The 20,186-nt window shown below is 39.1% G+C and overlaps 1 protein-coding gene across 1 annotated transcript in view; it reads right to left on the bottom strand.

Annotated features, from left to right (window-relative positions):
* The window catches only part of LOC103192548 (GPI ethanolamine phosphate transferase 1), a 148,783-nt gene that overhangs the window by 127,521 nt on the left and 1,076 nt on the right, over window positions 1-20,186 (bottom strand). The window contains exons 2-4 of the mRNA XM_007935543.1: window positions 17,082-17,203; window positions 10,693-10,791; window positions 7,829-7,935 (exon numbers count right to left, since the gene is read on the bottom strand). Of these exons, the coding sequence (XP_007933734.1) occupies window positions 7,829-7,935; window positions 10,693-10,791; window positions 17,082-17,203 (328 nt within the window). The remainder of the gene's footprint in view (window positions 1-7,828; window positions 7,936-10,692; window positions 10,792-17,081; window positions 17,204-20,186) is intronic.

Below are 20,186 nucleotides of genomic sequence, written 5' to 3'. Positions count from 1 at the left end.
ACAAATAAGGATATCTTTCAGTTGGTTGGCCAGGTAGCTGTGTTCTGAATTTGTTGGCATAGATGAGTGAGCACTTCCAGTGCTGCATCCATTTGTGGGAATATTTCAATTGGTATTCCATCAACCCCTAGAACTTTGTTTTTCACCAATGCTGTCAGTGCAGCTTGGACTTCTTGCCTCAATACCATTGATTCTTGATCATATGCTACCTACTGAAATGGTTGAATGTCGATGATTCTTTTTGGTACAGTGACTCTGTAAATTCCTGCCATCTTCTTTTGATACTTCTGTGTCATTCAATATTTTGTCCATAAACTAAACAAAACCAAACTCACTGCCATTGAACTGATTCAACTCATAGCGACCTCTCCTTGGCTTTCTAAGGCGGTTTCTCTATGGAAGTAGATTAGAATCCTTTAATATTGCAATTTGAGCCCTGAGTTTTTTCTTCAGTCCTTTCATCTTGAGAAATGCCCAGAATGTTCTTCTTTTTTTGTTTTTCTAACTCCAATTCTTTGCACATTTCATTATAATATTTTACTTTGTCTTCTTGAGCTGCCCATTGAAATCTTCTGTCAGCTTTTTTATTTCATCATTTCTTCTTTTTGCTTTAATTATTCTACATTCAAGAATAAGTTTCAGAGTCTCTTCTGACATTCATTTTGGCCTTTTCTTCCTTTCCTGTCTTTTAACTGACTGTTGCTTTTTTCATGTATGATGTCCTTGATGTTATCTCACAACTGATTTGAACTTTGGTCATAATGTTCAATGTATCAAATCTATTCTTAAGATGATCTCTACATTCAGGTGGTATATACTTAAGGTCATGTTTTGGCTCTCATGAGCATGTTTTAATTTGATTCAGCTTCTACTTGGTCTGTTCCACAGTTGGCCCTTGGCCTTGTTCTGACAAATGATATTGAGCTTCTCCATCATCTCTTTCCACAGATGTAGTTGATTTGATTCTGGTGTATTCCATTCATGAGGTCCACGTGTATAGGCATTGTTTATGTTTAAGGTATTTGCAGTGAATTAGTCGTTGGTCTTACAAAAGTCTATCAGGTTATCTCTGCTGTCATTTCTATCATCAATGCCATATTTTCTACCTGCTGAGCCTTCTTTGTTTGCAATTTTCATACTGCAATCACTGGTAATTATCAATGCTTCTTGATTGCATGTTTGGTCAATTTTGGACTGCAGAACTTAGTGAAAAATCTTTACTTTCTTCATCTTTGCCATTATGGTTGATGTGTAAATCTGAGTAATCATTGTATTAACTGGTCTTCCTTGTAGGCATATGGATATTATTCTAGCAATGACAGCACTGTACTTCAGGATAGATCTTGAAATATTCTTTATATGATGAATGTTATGCCATTCCCCTTCAATTTGTCATGCCAGGTATAGCAAACAATATGACTGTTTCATTCTAAATGGCCAATGCCAGTCCATTTCAAATCACTAATGCCTGGTAAGGGAGCTCTGGTAGCATAGTGCCTAAGGCACTTGACTGCTAACCAGAAGGTTGGCAGTTCAAACCCACCAGCCACTCCTCGGAAGGAAGGTTGAGCAATCCTACTTCCATAGTGATACTGCCTCGGAAACCCAAGGAGGGGTCGTTATGAGTTGGAGCTGGCTCAACGGCAAAGAACAACAACAACAATGCCTGGTAAGGTCTTCATTTTCTTGTCAGAAAATTGCACCCATTTTACAAGGTGATGTTTTTGGTGGTAACACATTTTAGTTTCTAGATGACCAAAATCAACAAGAAAGGGAATTTGCTTCACACTCAAAAGAAAAAAGAAAAAGAAAAACATTTGCTGTGGCATTGATTCTGACTCATGGTAACTCCATGTGCTCCACAGAGACTTCAATGGCTGTGACCTTTGGAAAATAGATTGCCAAGCTTCCCTTTCAAAGTTGCTTTACACGGTAGATGCTAAAAACCATCATATTGGAACAAATCTATAGTGTAGAATGGGGGAGAGAAATCCCCATAGTATTTCTACCTATTTTAAGAGTTGAGGAAGCTCAAGAATGAGGAGATAGTTGGTCAACAAGCCTCCGAGCACAAGGAGGGGATAGATTCGAGAGAAATCTTTGGCCATTTGATTCAGGACCCCTTCCCATCTCTTCCCACATCTCTGTCGCCTGAATACTGATGCTGCCCTTTTGTGCTGGACACATTATATAGTCTGAAATATTAAACACATCCCTTTGAAACAATATTTCGATTTCTAATAAGTGATAAGGATAGGGGAAATGAGATTCCCTCTGGCCAGAAAAGGGTAATCTTTACTCTCCATGGGAGAAAGATAAGCCCAGTTGATTTGTGGAGATGGTGTCAAAATTAAATTATTTTTCCAGAAACTTATATAAAAAATAATCCAACTTGTCTTTCTTGGAAGAAGTGCTATTACCATCTTTCCTTTGTCACTGGACTGTGACAAATCCCAGGTCCTTAATTAATACCTACTCTTGATTTTATTGTTTCATTTCTGTATGATCCTGTCTTGCTTGCCAACCCCATTTTAAAATACAGAAATTGGCTCCCACAATAGACAACTAAGAATTCATTTTAAGCTCACATATGAGTAGAGCTCATATCAGAAACTTTTATTTATTATTCCTCAATTCTTGTATCAAAACATTTTGATGAGGCCCAAGGAAACCAGTGACACATTCAAATCAGATTAGCAATTTGCACCTTCATGGAGGGCTTAGTAGAGCAGCTTTGTTCTGATGCTTTTAAAAAAATCAATTTGTGTTTGTCAGGAAATGTAACCTTATTTGAGTCTGTGGCTGTGTCCCTGGGCCAGTAATGATGATAAACCAATTCATATCCCTAACAGGGCTGGGAGTGCTCAAGACATCAGGTTCCCCTAGTAGAGGAGGATGTACCCTTGGGGTGGCCTTCTAGATGGACGATGAAAGGAGACAGCACAGTATGCTGTAAGGAGACTGAAAATAAATTATGACTCTCTACTTTCTGGATGGATTAGTTTAGACAAGTTACACAACCTCTCTGAGCTTCAGTGTCCTCAACTGGACATAATAATATCTACCTTATAGGGGTGTGGTAAAGATGAAATTAAATGACATGATGTACTTACAGGGTTTGGAACATGATATGTTGAGTTAAAATAATATAAGAGCAACAGAGGCAGGGGAACAAGTAGAAGGCAGGAAGGAGGTCTTTGTGGACCTCCAACATGGAAAAAGACTCACTGACAGGCATCTTGTTTAAGACTGAATGAAGCATACAAGTGTAATCTCCACAATATCCTTCAACCATGGATTTATTGTTGGCCATGTGACTCATGATGACCTTATGTATAACAGAAAGAAATATTGTCCTGTCCTGAGCTATCTTCATTCTTATGCTCAAGTCCTTTGTTACAGTCACTGTGTGCTTTGAGTGTCTTCTATCCTAGGAAGTTCATCTTCCAGAACTATATTGGACTATATTCTATTGTGATCCATAGAGTTTTTCACTGGCTAAATTTTAGAATTAGATGACCAGGCCTTTCTTCTGAGTCTTTTTTAAAAAGTCTGAAAGTTCTGCTGACCTGTCCTTCATGGGTGATCCTGCTGGTATTTGAAATACTGGTGGTGTAGCTTCCAGAAGCACTGACACACACAGACCACCACAATATGAGAAACTGATAGACAGGTGCCAGATAGGCATATTAAGAAGGCCATTTTCTCCAGGCAGATCAGTGAGAGGGTATGAACCAATTCTTTTTGGTGCAGTGACTCTGTATTCCTTCCATCTTCTTTTGATGCATCCTGCATCATTCAAGATTTGCCCATAGACTCTTTCAAGATTGCAACTCAAGGCTTCAATATTTTCTTCAGTTCTTTCAGCTTAAGCAATGCCAAGCGTGTTCTTCCCTTTTGGTTTTCTAACTTCGGGTCTTTGCACATTCATTATAATAACTGATTTCGTCTTGTTGAACTGCTCTTTGAAATCTTCTGTTCAGCTCTTTTATCTTGTCATTTCTTCCATTTGCTTTAGCTACTCTCCATTCAAGGGCAAGTTTCTGAGTCTCTTCTGATACCCATTTTGGTCTGTTCTTCCTTTCTTGTCTTTTTAATGACCTCTTGCATTCTTCATGGATGATGTTCTTGATGTCATTCCACAATTCCTCGGGTTTTTGGTCATTGGTGTTCAATGCATCAAATCTATTCTTTAGATGGTCTCTAAATTCAGGAGGGATATTATCAAGGTCATATTTTGGCTCTTGTGAACTTGTTTTAATTGTCTTCAACTTCAACTTAAACGTGCATAGGAGCAGTTGACTTTGTTCCACAGTGAACTCCTGGCCTTGTTTTGGCTGAAGATACTGAACTTCTCCATCACCTCTTGCCACAGATGTAGTCAATCTGATTCCTGTGTGTTCTATCTAGTGAAGTCCATGTGTATAGCTGTCATTTATGTTGCTGAAAAAAGTATTTGCAATGAGTAAGTCAATAATCTTGCAAAATTCTATCATGCGATCTCCAGCATCATTTCTATCATCAAGGCCAAATTTTCCAACCACTGGTGACACTTCTTTGTTTCCAACTTTTGCATTCCAGTCACCAGTGATAATCAACACATCTTGATCACATATTCAGTCAACTTCAGACTGCAGAAGTTGGTAGAAATCTTCAATTTTCTCCTCTTTGTCTTTGGTGGTTGGTGCATAGATTTGAATAGTAGTAGTATTAACTAGTCTTCCTTGCAGGCATATGGATATCATCCTATCACTGACAGCATTGTACTTCATGATAGATCTTGAAACAGTCTTTGTGATTGCAATGTAGTAAATTACATAGTGTGGCTTTTCTAGCCATAAGTCTTTGTAAACTTCGTGGTGGAATTTGCTGTGAGCAACTGAATAGCTCCTGATTGTTAAAGTAATCTACCTGGAGTATTTCTGCTGGGAGAAGCACAACGTAATTTTCTGGGAACTTTGCTCTCTCTCAGGTGTACAGAATTCTGATATTGGGTTAATGGCTACTCTGCTAGGCTCAAAAGAAGCCCTTCTAGAGGCAGAAGTCGTCTCTCTGATTGCTGGCTGAAAAGACATACTGCTGAAAGAAACATGCTTCTGAGAGAAACACGCTCCTGAGAGACACGTGCTGCTGAGAGACATGCACTGCTGAGAAAGAGACACACCGAGAGACACGCACTGCTGAGAGAGACACTGAGAGACAAGCACTGCTGGAAGAGAGACTGTTGGCTAAGAGATGGTGGGCTAAGAGAAACTGAGTGTTGTTCCAGAACTTGAATTGTAGCTTGGTGCTTCCCGAATAATCCCTATAATCTGTGAGTTCTGTGAGGCCACTGTAGCGAACGATCAAACCTAGCAGAGAGGTGATGAGTGCTGTGGGAGGAACTGCTGGTGTCAGGATTTTTGAAAGGGCTGGAGGGAGGCAGCATGTCTGCCCCTGCAGGAACAGGCCTTGGGCTACTGATGGTGATTCTGTTTTCCTCTTGTGGAATTAGAGGAGGTCAGAAGATGCGACCTCCCTGCCCCTTTAGCAGTGATGATGAATGCACACCATTCCTCTTCAATTTGTCATTCCCAGCATAGTAGATCATATGGTTGTCTGATTCAAAATGGCCAAAACCAGTCCATTTCAGCTCACTAATGCCTAGGATATCAATCTTTATGTATTCCATTAATTTTTGACAATTTCCAGTTTTCCTAGATTCTTACTTCATACATTCCATGTTCCGATTATTAATGGATGTTTGTAGCTGTTTCTACTTATTTTGAGTCATGCCACATCAGCCAGTGGAGGTCCCGAAAGCTTTATTCCATCCATATCATTAAGGCTGTCTCTACTACTCTGAGGAGTCAGCTCTTTCCCAGTGATATTTTGAGCACCTTCCAACCTGATGGCCTCATCTTCTGGCACTATAACGGACAGTGTTTCAGAGCTATTTATAAAATTTTCCACTAATATATCAGATAGCGTTTCACTGCTCTTCATAAGGTTTTCACTGGCCAAGTCTTTGAGAAGTGGATGGCCTCTTCCTTCTTCTGAGTCTTGTCTTAGTCTGGAAGCTCCGTTGAAACCTGTCCACCATGGGTAACCCTGCTGGCCTTTTGCAATACTGGTAGCATAGCCTCTATCCTCACAGCAGCACAAGCCACCAGAGGACAACAAACTGACAGACAAGTTCGTCTCCCTTACTTGTTCAGAACTGCTCTGCTCACTTCCAAGCCACGTGCCTGCCTATCCAGGGCTAGGCCTTAAATAAAGCTACCTTAGAAGCCCTGAGCCATGCACCCACCTATCCATGGTCCAGCCTTAAATAATAATGTGTCAACTTGGCTGGTCCATTATTTTCAGTGGTTTGGCAGTTATGTAATGATATAATTTAGCAGTAAAGGAATAATGTAATCATCCCCAATGATGTAATCTGATGTGAACAGCCAATCAGTTGTAAGGGGATTAGGTAGGACTGCAACATGTTCAGGTCACAGACGTGATCCAATCTAAGAGGAGCTTCCGTGGGGTGTGGCCTGCACGATCTTTTATATTACAACAGAGTTTGTCAGCCTCAGCAGCCAGCAGCTGCCTAAGTGAAGAAAGCCTCCAGCCTCAGTGGGCCAGAAGCAAGAGGCAGAGCTGGAGCCCAAGGTTGAAAGGCTTTCACCCAGCCCCTAAAGCCTGGCACTTTCAACTTGGGCTTGTAGCCTCCAAAACTGTGAGAGAATAAACTCCTGTTTGTTAAAGCCACCCATTTGTAATTTTTCTGTAAGAGTGGCAGGAGGTAACCAAAACAGGCCTCCACCCAGAATTCAAAGACCACTGCCAACGCCCAGTCTGGAGGGCAGGGCCATTGCCAAGATGGTCTCAGAGAGTGGAGGATCATTTTCAAGCCTTGAGAGCTAACATAAACTGTTCTGCTGGGCTCTGGACTTGCTTGGTGCCCTTATTTCCCACCAATTTGTCCATTTGTAATGGAAATGTCACTTTGTGCCTATCCCACCATTGTATTTTGGAAGCAGATATCTTGTTTTCTAAATCCACAGATGAAGATATATTTTGCCCAGGATGGAATCTGGACTTGGAGTCAATTTAAAACGTTTGAGATGATGTAATAGAGTGAATGTGTTTTGCATGTGGCAAGGACATGAATTTTGAGTGGCCAAAAGGTGGAATATCATAAATGTGTGCTTGTTGAAGGCATCCACTTGTATTTCTGTTATACCAGCACTGAACAACTAAGACAATGACTAATTTGCTAACTTGTGTAAATATACATAACAAAACAAACACCATCTCAAAAATTTCTACAAGCACAATTCAGCTAACTTTTCTTCGCTTGTCTAATCTTTTATTCAGGATAAAAATAGTTTTTAAAAATTGCCTACTTTATATTGTTGTATATGCATTACATTTGAACAGTACTTTTCAAAGGGCTTTCAGACATCTCAGATGCCCCCACTACTACAAAAGGCTTGCTCTACGAATAAATTCAAGATCAAGAAGGTTTACCCGCAGTGACCAAACAAAGAGCAGAATGGAGGTTTCCTAACTCCCAGTGTAGGGTTCTTTCTATTGTGGTTAACAGGTATTTAAAATAGGATCTTTTAAAAATGACTTCTTTGATTTCTGTAATTGGTTATTATGGAACGCATAATTTCTTAGAATTCACTATTTTTAAAATAGCCTACTGCAATACAGAACTATTAATTATTAGTTGATGTAATAATTAGTTGATGTAAGAAGAAAAATATCTAAGATACATTTACTAATACATTGGTTTCTGATACGTTGGGTACAAATGTGTGTGTTATGTAATAACCGCATTAAAAACACTCACCTTAACATTATCAAAAACCCAAGTATCTAGTTTTGTTGCATCATGGGCACCAAAATCCTCTCGTTCAGCACCATAACTATGTGTATAAACATGGTCTCCGCTAGCACCTGAATATTTGGAGAAAATAAATTCAAAAAATAATTTTTAAACTTTGATAAAATATGAGATAGTCATTTAAAGAGTGTTGTGAGTAATCGTACCTTTCCACAAAGTCCTCTCTGTGACGACAGGGAGGCACAAGATGGGGAGAATAACAAACATCCACCTAGTGGATCGACCATGTGCCATGGATCCTGCCACACACTTTAACATATGCTGTTGCTTTGCATCCCCATAATAACATATTCTGATTTTACAGATAAAGTATATGTAAGCTAATTAACTTGGCAAAGTCACACTGCTGATAAGTGACAAACAAAAATAAGCATCAACGTTTATCTCCTTGTACAAATTGAACTATTCAAGGAATCTGTGCTTCTTAGGATATTACAATCTAAAACAAAGAAATTATTTGGGTTATAAAACATCTTAAAGCAAGAAAAAAGCTTCAAATATTTCACTTCTCCTATCTACAGAATATGCATAAAAATATTAGTTTTTCTTAATATAGGGAACTAAGAAGCCATGGTGGCACAGTGGTTAAAGTGACTGGCAATAATCAAAAGGTCAGCAGTTTGAACATACCAGCTGCTCCTCAGGAGAAAGACGTAGCAGTCTGCTTCTGTAAAGATTACAGCCTCAGAAACCCCATGGGGAAGTTCTACTCTGTCCTGTAGGGTCACTGTCAGCAGAATCAACTTGACAGCAATGGGTTTGCACATTTTTAGAGGAATAAATACCACGTATTGCTAAACAGATTGAAGTGGGTCAACCATTATATATATTAACCTTAGACATTTGGAAGACACTGTTAAGAATCTAATCAATTTAGTGAATTTCTCAGTTAGATAATTTCTTGCAGGTCTCAAAGGAAGAGATGTGGTGAAGTAAGGACAATGTGTTACAACATCAGCTCAACTCTAATATCTGCTCCTCCACAGTTCAGACATTCTCCTTCCCATATCCCCCGTAAAGATCTGTGTGGGTGTGCTGGTTACCATAAGAAATGGAACATTCCAATTGGACTGTCTCTGATTCACGTGTTGTTCCTGTCCCATCAACTGTAGACAGACGTAGGAAGTGTGATAAGACAAGCCACTGAAACTTTATGCCCTCATCACCATCAGCCCCTGCAAAGCCAAACTGCTTTCCAAAGAAGAGGGTATATAAATGGCAAGCAGTTTCAGGTTCTGTCAGCATTACCAGTGTGATAATGTTCTATGAACATCAGATATAAAATTTAGAATGTGTATTTATTTTCAGGACATATAATAACTGGATGAATAAGTCAATATTTTCCAATGATTCCAATCATTATGAGTACTATATCCACGGTTAAGTAAAACATTACAAAATCTTTCCATTAAGTTAAATGACCAATCATTCTGCTACCACTAAAAAAGCATTTAATGTCATAAAACTGAAATGGAATCCAATTATTATAAGAATATATGTTTTCTAATCAAGATATGACTCTTCAGAAGGAAGATAGGGCAATCTACTTCCATAGTGATACATACTGCCTCGGAAACCCAAGAAGGGGTCACTATAAGTCGGGTCCAACTTGACGGCACATAACAACAACAACAACAATCAAGGTATGTTCTAATACTTGCCAGATTCACACACATGAACAAGAACAACAAATCCAAATGACATAACCCTCAATATATTAAAATCGGAATTATAAATGTAATTTTTAATTTTTACATCTTTATGTGAATATCTGCTTAGTTCTCTAGTGCTGCAATAACAGAAATACCCCAAGTGGATGGCTTCAAAAAACAGAAATATAGTCTCCCATAATTTAGGAGGCTAGAAGTCTGAATTCAGGAAACTGACTCTAGGGGAAGGCTGTCTGTCTGTGTCAGCTCTGGAAGAAGGTCTTTGTCTCCCTTCAACCCCTGTGGGCCCAGCATCCTTGGAGATCTCTGTGTATCTTATCATCAGTCTTCCCCTGGGTCTAGGAGGTTCCCAGGGCAGAGACCCTGGGTCCAAAGGGCATGCTCTGCTCCTCACTCTTCTTTGTTGGTGGTACCCCTCTCTCTGTTTGCCTCTCTTCCCTTTTATCTCTTGTAAGATAAAAGGTGATGCAGACCACAGCCCAGGATAATTCCCTTTAGATCAGATCAGGGCTGTGACTTGAGTAAATGTGTTGCAGCATACCCTAAATCACCTTACAAGTGATTGGTTGATTACATCAGATCACATCTTGGGAATATCTTGGGAATGATAACATCACTACATAACTGCCAATCACTGAGAATCATGACCCAGCCAACTGAAACATTTTTTGGGGAGACACAAGTCAATTCATCATGCCTGTTAACTTCTTAAATAATTTATCATGTAAACGTTTTACATGGAGTATCTAATTTAGTTCTCAAAACAAAGCTATGAGATAAAATTATTATCATCACATTTTACAAGAAGGAAAATCAAAGCTCAGAGGGGTTATCAAACTTGTCGAGATTATACAGGTAATAATGGTAGAGCCGTATACTGTTTCACTGAATCCATGATACTATGAACTGTATGATGTCCAATGTTTCTAGTACAACTAAGAAGGATAAAACACTCCCAATCTGACATTCACACCTTTGCAGTTGCGTTCATTACAATACACTTTCCTATTTCAGATACGAGAAAAGGTGAAAATAAGTATCTCAAAAATCAGTAAGGCAGAGTAATTACCTATGATATAAAAAAATCAGCATATAAATTTACTATTTACTACATGAGGAAATGCAATAAATGACTCTTACCTTTTGCAAACATAGGTAAGATATCTGGGCTTCCCCAACTCCATGTGTATTTGCTTTCATTAAAAAGAGAATCAAATTCCACAGGATTTTCCTTCCATCCTTCAGATAAAGAAGGGGGAAAAAAGTACTTATAACAGTAGTAATATATACATGGCAAAGTAAGCCCCTAAAGAAATATTCTTCAAATAATAAAAACGTATTAGTCACAGAACAAATACAAAACTAGTAACAGATTTTATGTTAGTGTATTATTTCACAATTTAAAACAAAAGAAAACCTATAAAGAGATCATTTACTTCTTACTAAAATGCAGAGTCACTTTTGAACTTTTGAGGGTAACATCTAGGAAAACCACAGATCCCTAGGTTAGACCAATCACCCTCTATCAATAGCACAGGATGACAAAACACTGAAGCTTAATTTCAAAATTAGTACCAGGCTGTGTTCATGGGAGCAAGGCATGCTAAAATTCTTATCAAAAGTATTTCAAAGCAGGAGTCAAAGGCAAGATGGCAGATTAGGCAGATATGCTACCCAGACCCTCTGCAACAAAGAGCCAAGAAACCAAGTGAAACAGATACAGATGATAATCTGGGAACCCTGAGGAAAGGATGAAGAAGTAGATCAAATACCATTTAGAAAAAGAAACTGAATGAGCAGTGAACAAGGAGACCTATAGAGTGGTGAATTGTCACCTGGCCTGGCACAGGTGGCCGTTTTGGATTTCTGCAAGCAGCATTCTGACCCCCATCCATCCAGCAGCCAGTGACACTCCCCTGGTCTGTCATCCCTATCCATCCTGGTAGTCTACCCAGTCCACGTTCCCCCTCCCCACGAACCATGGCCCCCTCTGCTCTGATCCCCCAGAGGCTGGAGGTGGGCTGTTTCTGAACACAGAAGCAAGCCCACTGAGTCTGCAGTAGGCGAACCACGCTATCATGGATCAGGCCCTACATCCACACATCCATGCATTTGGAGGTGCAGAGTCCCACAAATCAGGCGTTGAACCCTCATTGCCTACACATTCAGCAGCATGTGCATACAAACATCCTGTGCCACAAGCCCACTACCTCCCCAGCTGGCAGCAAACACCACCACAGAACACACGCCCTACCCTTTCCACCGTTGCAGTCGGCACAGTATGCCATCAAGGACTGGACATCAAGCCCAGCAGCTGCCAGAACGTACCACCATGCTGCTCCTTCCACCCTTTCCTTTCCTGAGGAAAGAAAGTGTAACAGAAGTATCCAATAAGGAATTCAAAAGAATTAAATTTAAGATTATTCAAAGATAAAGAAAGACATCAAGTAAAACACTCTAGAAAAAGTAAAAACACTCTAGAAAAAAAACTCTAGAAAATTTCAGGAAAATAATACAAGAACAAATTGAAAAAAATGAATGGAAAACTAGAAACCATATAAAAACAGTAAATACAAATCCAGAAGATTAATATTAAAATTTTAGAAAAAGATAATGCATTAGAAGAGCAAAGGAGTAGAATTGAACAACCTGAATTACTGAAACTGAAGACAAATCTCCTAATACTAATTTGTTAAAGGAACAATCCAAAAAAAAAAGTACAGAAATTTAAAAATTAAGAAAGGCTAATCATTATGTGGGAGCTCTGGTAGCATAGTGCCTAAGGCACTTGACTGCTAACCAGAAGGCTGGCCGTTCAAACCCACCAGCCACTCCTCGGAAAGAAGATGAAGCAATCTACTTCCATGGTGATACTGCCTCAGAAACCCAAGGAGGGGTCACTATGAGTTGGGTCCGACTCAACAGCACATAACAACAACAACAAAACCATTATGTGAGACACCATGAAGAGGAATAACTTACACATTATTGGATTTCCACAACAGAAAGAAGCCAAAAAAAAAAAAAAAAAAAGAATAACTTACACATTATTGGATTTCCACAACAGAAAGAAGCCAAAAAAAAAAAAAAAAAAAGGCACCAAGAAAATTGTTGAAGATTTGTTGGAAGAAAATGTCCTTAATATCATGAAAGATGAGTACATATGCATTCAAGAAGAGCAACAAACCCCAAACAGGATAGACCCCAAAAGAAAATCACCAAGCCATATCCTTATCAAACTTTCCAAAACCAAAAACAAAGAAAGAGTCCTGAAAACAGCTTGGGAAAAATGACAAGTTACCTACAAAGGAAAACCAATAAGGCGAAGCTCTGATTCCTCAGCAGATACCATGTAAAGAAGGCAGTGGGATGAAATATGTAAAACCTTGAAGGAAAAAAATTGCCAACAAAGAACTATATATTAGGCAAAATTGTCCCTCAAATAAAACTGTGAAATTGGGACATTCCCATAAAAACAGAAATTAAGGGAATTTACAAAAACCAGACCAATCTTACGAGAAATGCTTAAGGGAGCCCACAGACAGAGAACCAACAATGGCAGACAACCACCTGAGATCCAGACATAGGACAATCCAGGGATAGAAGTGTCCAAAATAAAACAAACCTGTAAGACTACAAAAAGAGAACCAAAGATACCAATTTCTAAGATATGACAACTCCCCCACCCCATTAAAAACGGTGTCATTACAGAATTTCCAAATGGACAGTTTTTCTTTTTATTTTTTTTATTGTGATTTGAGTGAAAGTTTACAGAGCAAATTCACTTTCCATACAGCAGTTCACATACGCTTTGTCTCATGACACTGACCACAATTTACCACAATGCAACAGCTCCCCTCCCACTTCCTCCCCATAGTTACCTCTTCCCTGTATCCATCCCTCCATGCACTCCTGCCCCCTGAGCTGTCTCCCTGTGCATAAGCAGCCCTTCTTTCTCCCATGATTGTTCTCTCCAAGGAGTGTGTCTACCTCAGGTAAATGTTCAACTCATATGCCTGTCTTTTGTTTGGCTGGAAGCCACAGATGTGGGTTCAATTCCAGACCTGAAGGGCAGCTAGGGGCCATAGTCTCAGTGGTTCCACCAGGCTCTATCAGACCAGCAAACCTGGTCGCCCCCCCCCCCTTTTTTTTCCTCCAAATGATTTTGAGTTTTGTTCCACATTGTTCTCCTCTCTATACAGGATCTGCTACATAGATCCCCTTCCAAGTGGTTGACAGTGGTAGCCAGGCACCATCTAGTTCTTCTGGGAAATGGAGAGAAGTTGAGACGGTATCAAGATAGTAGAGAATGTTTTAAACTTAGGAAGGTAATAACAAATAACACAATAACTTCAAAGAAAATTAATAAACTTCACCAAAATAAAAAGAAGAAATTCATAAAACTTCAGTAAACACTAGAATAACATCAACAAGGTAAATGAGAAGAAAATATGTAAACAAAATGAACTCAGTACAGAAAAATATATGGAACAAAGAAACCAACAATACCACACACACATACACACACACATATACACACAAGTCACAGTAAAATGACAGCAATAAATTCATACCTACCAATAATTACACTGAATGTAAATGGATTAAATGCACAGTCAAGAGACAGAGAATAGCAGAATAGATAAGAAAACATGATCTATTAATATTCTGTGTACATATCTTAGACACAAAGACTAAAATAAGCTAAACATCAAAGGATGGAAAAACATTTATCATGCAAATGGCAACCAAAGAAAAAGTACAAATGTCAATATTTATTTCTGATAAAATATACTTCAAGGCAAAAGCCAGAGTAAGACACAAGGAAGGTCATTACACAATGATTAAAACCACAATCCAAAAAAAGGACATAACCATAACTAATATCTAACCACCCAAAGAAAGGGCTCCAAAATACATAAAGCAAACTTTAACAAAAGTGGTAAGCAAAATAGATAACTCCACAATAATAGTAGGACATTTTAACATACTACTTTCAAGGAAGGAGCTCTGGTAGCATAGTGCCTAAGGCACTTGACTGCTAACCAGAAGGCTGGTGGTTCAAACCCACCAGCCACTCCTCGGAAGGAAGGTTGGGCAATCTACTTCCATAGTGATACTGCCTCGGAAACCCAAGGAGGGGTCACTATGAGTTGGGGCTGACTCACTGGCACATAACAACAACAACAACACAGATATATACCCTATGGAAATAAGAGTCATGACACAAATAGATATACGCACACCCATGTTTGTCTCTCATAGCACTATATGGAAACAACCTAAGTGCCCAACAACAGATAAATGGATAAACAAACTATGGTACATACATACAATGGAATACTACATGTTAAAGAATGATGATGAATCTGTGAAACACATCATAACATGGATGAACCTGGAGGATATTATGCTGAATGAAAGTAGCCAATCACTAAAGAACAAATAGTGTATGAGACTACTAGTACAAAAAGTCAAGAAAAAGTTTTCACACAGAAAGAAACATTCTTTGACAGCTACCAGGGGTAGGAGGGGACGGGAGAATAAATCATTCAGAACAGGGTGGATGCATAGTAACTTGGGTGAAGGGGAAGGCAATATGCAATAAGGGGGAGGTCAGCACAAAATTATCAAGGCAAAGGAAGACTGTGGGAGGAGCAAAGAGTTAAAGGAACAGAGGTAAATACTACCACATACACAAGCCTGCACTAACAGGGTTTTGGTCTTGTAGTGCTGCTATAACAGAAATACCACAAATGAGTGGCTTTAACAAACAGGAGTTTATTCTCTTAAGGTTCTGGAAGCTAGAAGTCCGAGTTCAGAATATGGAGCTCTAGGGGCTGGGTGAAAGCGCCTCAACCTTGGGCTTCAGCTCTGCCTCTTGCTCCCAGCCCACTGAAGCTGGAAGCTTTCTTTACTCAGGCAGCTGCTGGCTGCTGAGGCTGACAAACCCTAGGTCGACAAGTAAAAAGGCACAGTCCCAATACTACCAAACCACACAGAAGGCCACTGATTCAAGTACATTAAGAATCCCAAGATCAGCAGACAACATGTCTGGCAGGCTGTTGAACAATAACTCAGGTACATGCAGGATTCAAGCGTGCCAAAAGCTGCGAACTTTCTCAAAACTTCTCCTTATATATTGGAAGCAAATCACATTACTCAGCTGCTCCAGTAGATTCCACCATGGAGTTGATGACCAGTCTCACCATGGGGAATAACTACATCTAGCTGCCCAGCCACTCAATCAGGCCCAGCCAAGTTGACACACAACCTTAACTACCACAAACAATATAATAATAATCTACAAGTGGACACATAATAGACACATAACTGAACAGATGTTGGGAGGTGAAAGGGACTATACCACAAATATATACATGTGGTTTTTTTATTATTTATTTATTTATTTTTAAATTTTTATTTGGGTGAAGATTTACAGAGCACATTCACTTTCCATACAGCAGTTCACATATACTTTGTCTCATGTCATTGACCACAGTTTACCACAATATATACATGTGTTTGACAGAGAATATTTCAACATATGTATTTATACATGCTGCAAATATAGCCATACATACAATAGAGAACACAGGGGGCAAAGTTATGGAAACTTCTTAGCCATAACCAAACACCTTGAGGGAAAGGGTCTATGGACCTAGTGGCTCAGGACCATATATTCTAGGGACATCAAGGTCAACTAGCATAATATAGTCCACAAAGACAATGCTCTACATCCTACTTTGGTGAGTAGTAACTGGAGTCTTAATAGCTGGTGAGCCTCCACTTAAAATGAAGCTACTGATCTCTCCCCCTCTGGAACAAAGAAGAGTAAAGAAAATCAAATACACAAAGAAATAAGTAGAACAAAAGACTAATGGACCACACGATCCCCAGCACCCATGATCCTGAGACCAGAAGAACTAGATGGTGCTCAGGTACCACAGCCAACCACTTTGAAAGGGATCATACCAGGACGTCCCAGATGCAGTGGGAGAAAAATAAGGAAGAAAACTCAAAATCATAAAAAAAGACCAGGCTTACCAGTCTGAAAGAGACTGGTAGAACTCCTGAGACTATAGTCCTTATCACCCTTCAAGCCTAGAAATGAACTCACTCCTGTGGCTCTACCATCAGTCAAAGAATAGACACCTATATAAGGTGAACAATGAAACCAGGGAAGTATACATTCCTTAGAACAATCAAACATATAAGGTCAAAAGAGTAGGATTTGCCCAGAGACAAACTTCACAAGGCAGGAAATGATAAGAAGGAAAGACAGATGGGAAAACACAGAGAGGAAGTGGAAAGAGTGCTGCCAAACTGTGTGGATCACAGTCTATGTCATGAAACAAAATGTGTATGAAGTGATAAATGAAAAACTAATTTGCTCTGTAAATTTCACCCAAATCACAATAAAAAGTTAACAAAAAAATTAAAATAGTATTTCAAAGAACCCTTTTAACTTTGTGACATGATTCAGTGTTAAATTTTCCACTTAATATACTTGTATAAATAGACGATACCTTTGGCAACAGCACTGACATCCTCATAAAATCCAGCAATCAGGGCTACATGTCCTGGCCGAGATTCCGTTGGCACGTGTGTATGAGAGACCCCCCAGCTACCTTCATGCATTATGATATTCCTAAAAGAGATTGAGATGGATAGTTAACACAGGCTATGATTAAATACTCTCATCGAAAAACAAAAAAACCAAACTCACTTCCGCAGAGTAGGATCCGACTCTTAGCGACCACTCCTTGGGTTTCCGAGGTGGTATCATTATGGAAGTAGATTGCTCAGCCTCCCTTCCAAGGACTGGCTGGTGGGTTTGAACCTCTAGCCTTCTGGTTAGCAGTCAAATGCCTTGGGCACTACACTATCAGAGCTCTCAAATACTCTCATAGGGCTTCTGAAGAATCAGATTATCACAAAAGGAATCAATAATAAAAAGTGAGTCCACATTTAAGAAGGAATCTTTCAAATCCCACGTGAGCCCAGGCCTAGTCTTCCCACCCACTGAGTGCTGTGAAGACCAGCCAAGACCCTCCCAGCCACCACTCACAATCATTAAACAAAACACACCATTGCTATTTTAAGCCATAAACTATTGAGACAGTTTGTTATATAAAGGCAACTAATACACACCATATTATTATATCAATGTTAAATTTACTGGATGTGATGAGGTATCGTGGCTACGCAGAATGCCCCTGTTCTTAGAATATATACGCAAAAACACTCAGGGTGAAGTGTCATAACTTCTTCATTTCACACTGTTTAACAAAAAATTGAGATAGTGTGCGTGTGCGTGTGCGTGTGTGTGCATACCTGCGCACAAGCACATGAGAATGCACAGAGAGAATGCAAACAGAAAAATGTAATAACTAGTGATACTAGGTTAAGGGCATAAAGATACTCATCATAAAATTCTTTCAACATCTTGACAACTAAAAAATGCTCCAAATAAAAAAGTGAGAGAAGCAGAAATGGATACTTTCCTAACTAGAAATTATATTTGTAAATATGAGATTAAAACAGGCAAAAGATGTCTTTTGTTATAATGTTTCAACATTCTTTCAACTGTATCACAGTAAATCCCAAAGTTTTGGAAAGAAAGCAGTTGGAAGTAGAAGGCCAGTAGGGCAAAAAACATAAAACAATGAATGCATCAATGACACTTTCAAGATAAACGCTTGACTCAATACATATCTGAGAAACAAAAATGATAAGTTCTGGTCTAGATCCTTTAATACTGACTTAATTTGTAATAAAATCAATTTTGCTAAAATATACACATGCATAGTGAGTAAACAACTTGAAAACCATAGGCCAGATATTAAGAGAGAAATTATTTTTTGGCTTCAAGAAGCTAATGTTACATAATGAAAACTGAACTGAAACAGAAAGAGGGCTATGAAGAAATTCAGACACATCTTTTTTCAAACATTTTGATCAGCTTAGCTGTACTCGAAAAGAAAAGAAAAGGGGAAGAAACTCTTTGAAAAGCAAGTTTGGAAAAAGCAGGGAGATTTCTGAAATAGTCAGCATACAATCATAGCACACTGCACAAAGCACACGAACTGAGCCCTCCCGTCTCGCCTGGACATGACACAGTGTCCTTCAGTATGACCCAAGGAGAAACAACTGCTAAGCACCAAAACAGCGTGGCTTCCCTTCACAGCCAGGACATTTTCATTCATTTTTCACTGGACTACCTTCCTCTGCTTTCTTTAGGCACACCCAAAGGTTTCACCCAAATATTTTATATATTTGTGGAATTTTACATTACAGATTTTTGTGACCAGAAGGCTGGCAGTTCAAACCCACCAGCCACTCCTCGGAAGGAAGATGGGGCAATCTACTTCCATAGTGATAGTGCCTCTGAAATCCAAGGAGGGGTCACTGTGAGTCAAGTCTGACTTGATGGCACATAACAACAACAACAACAACCGTAACAATTTTTTTCCTATTCTTATTTTTCAATTATCCTAGTTTGCTCATTTAATTTTATTCTGTGCATTATGTATTTCTTTAAGCCACTACAGTCTATTTCTGAAAATTCACTTAGAATTAATACTAGTCATTCACTCATTCTTCTTTCAGTCAACTAATATTTGTTAAATGCTTACGTTTAGGCATTTAACAAATATTAATTCTAAGAGTTGGGGATAAAGTGGTATGTAAAACAGTCAATGTCCCAGCCCTCATGGAATTTATACATGAATGAATAAATACATTGTATGAGCTCTGGTGGCATAGTACCTAAGGCATTTGACTGCTAACCAGAAGGCTGGTGGTTCAAACCCACCAGCCACTCCTCAGGAGGAAGACTGGGCAATCTACTTCCATAGAGATACCACCTCAGAAACCCAAGGAGGGGTCACTATGAGTTGGAAACGATTCGACAGCAGTGACTTTGGTCTTTTTGGTTTTTATGATGTCAAAAAGTGATAAATACTGTGAAGAAAAATAAAACATAGTAATGGTATAGAAAGTACTTATGTTGTTGTTATTGTTGTTATTTGCCATCGAGTCAGACCCGACTCATAGGGACGCCTCCCTGGGTTTCCGAGGCAGTATCACTACGGAAGTAGATTGCCCCATCTTCCTTCCGAGAGAAAGTACTTATAGTAGGTGAAAATGGGCAAAAGTAGTTGTTCTGGAGTGTTTTAGATAAATTTCCATATGAATTTGAGGTTTAATCTCCCCACAGCAGCATTAAGGGAGGCACATGGGGAGATTTAGTTTCATATAGGTATTAAGGGACTTGACTAATAAGAAAAAGAACAATTACTTGCAGGGATACCATAAGTCTAAAACATCAAACTTTTGTTAATTACGTAACAGGAGCAAAGTTACATTAAACAGTCATGACACTTCCTAATATTTTATAGAAGGCTGTATTGTGAGTTAAATTCCATCTTTTCTGGGGAAACAATCAATCGTAATTAGTGTTTAATTTTTATGCTTATTACTTAAAATTTTTAATGTTGTTGTTGTTGTTATGTGCCATCAAGTCTGACCCAAATGATAGCTACCCCTCCTTGGGTTTCCAAGGCAGTATCACTATGGAAGTAGATTGCCCAACCTTCCTTCCAAGGAGTGGCTGGTGGGTTTGAACAGCC

Source organism: Orycteropus afer, unplaced genomic scaffold (genome assembly GCF_000298275.1).
Source record: "Orycteropus afer afer isolate SDZICR_OR568_19922 unplaced genomic scaffold, OryAfe1.0 scaffold00029, whole genome shotgun sequence".
Lineage (NCBI taxonomy): Eukaryota > Metazoa > Chordata > Mammalia > Tubulidentata > Orycteropodidae > Orycteropus > Orycteropus afer.
This window is presented reverse-complemented; position numbering and strand designations above follow the sequence as displayed.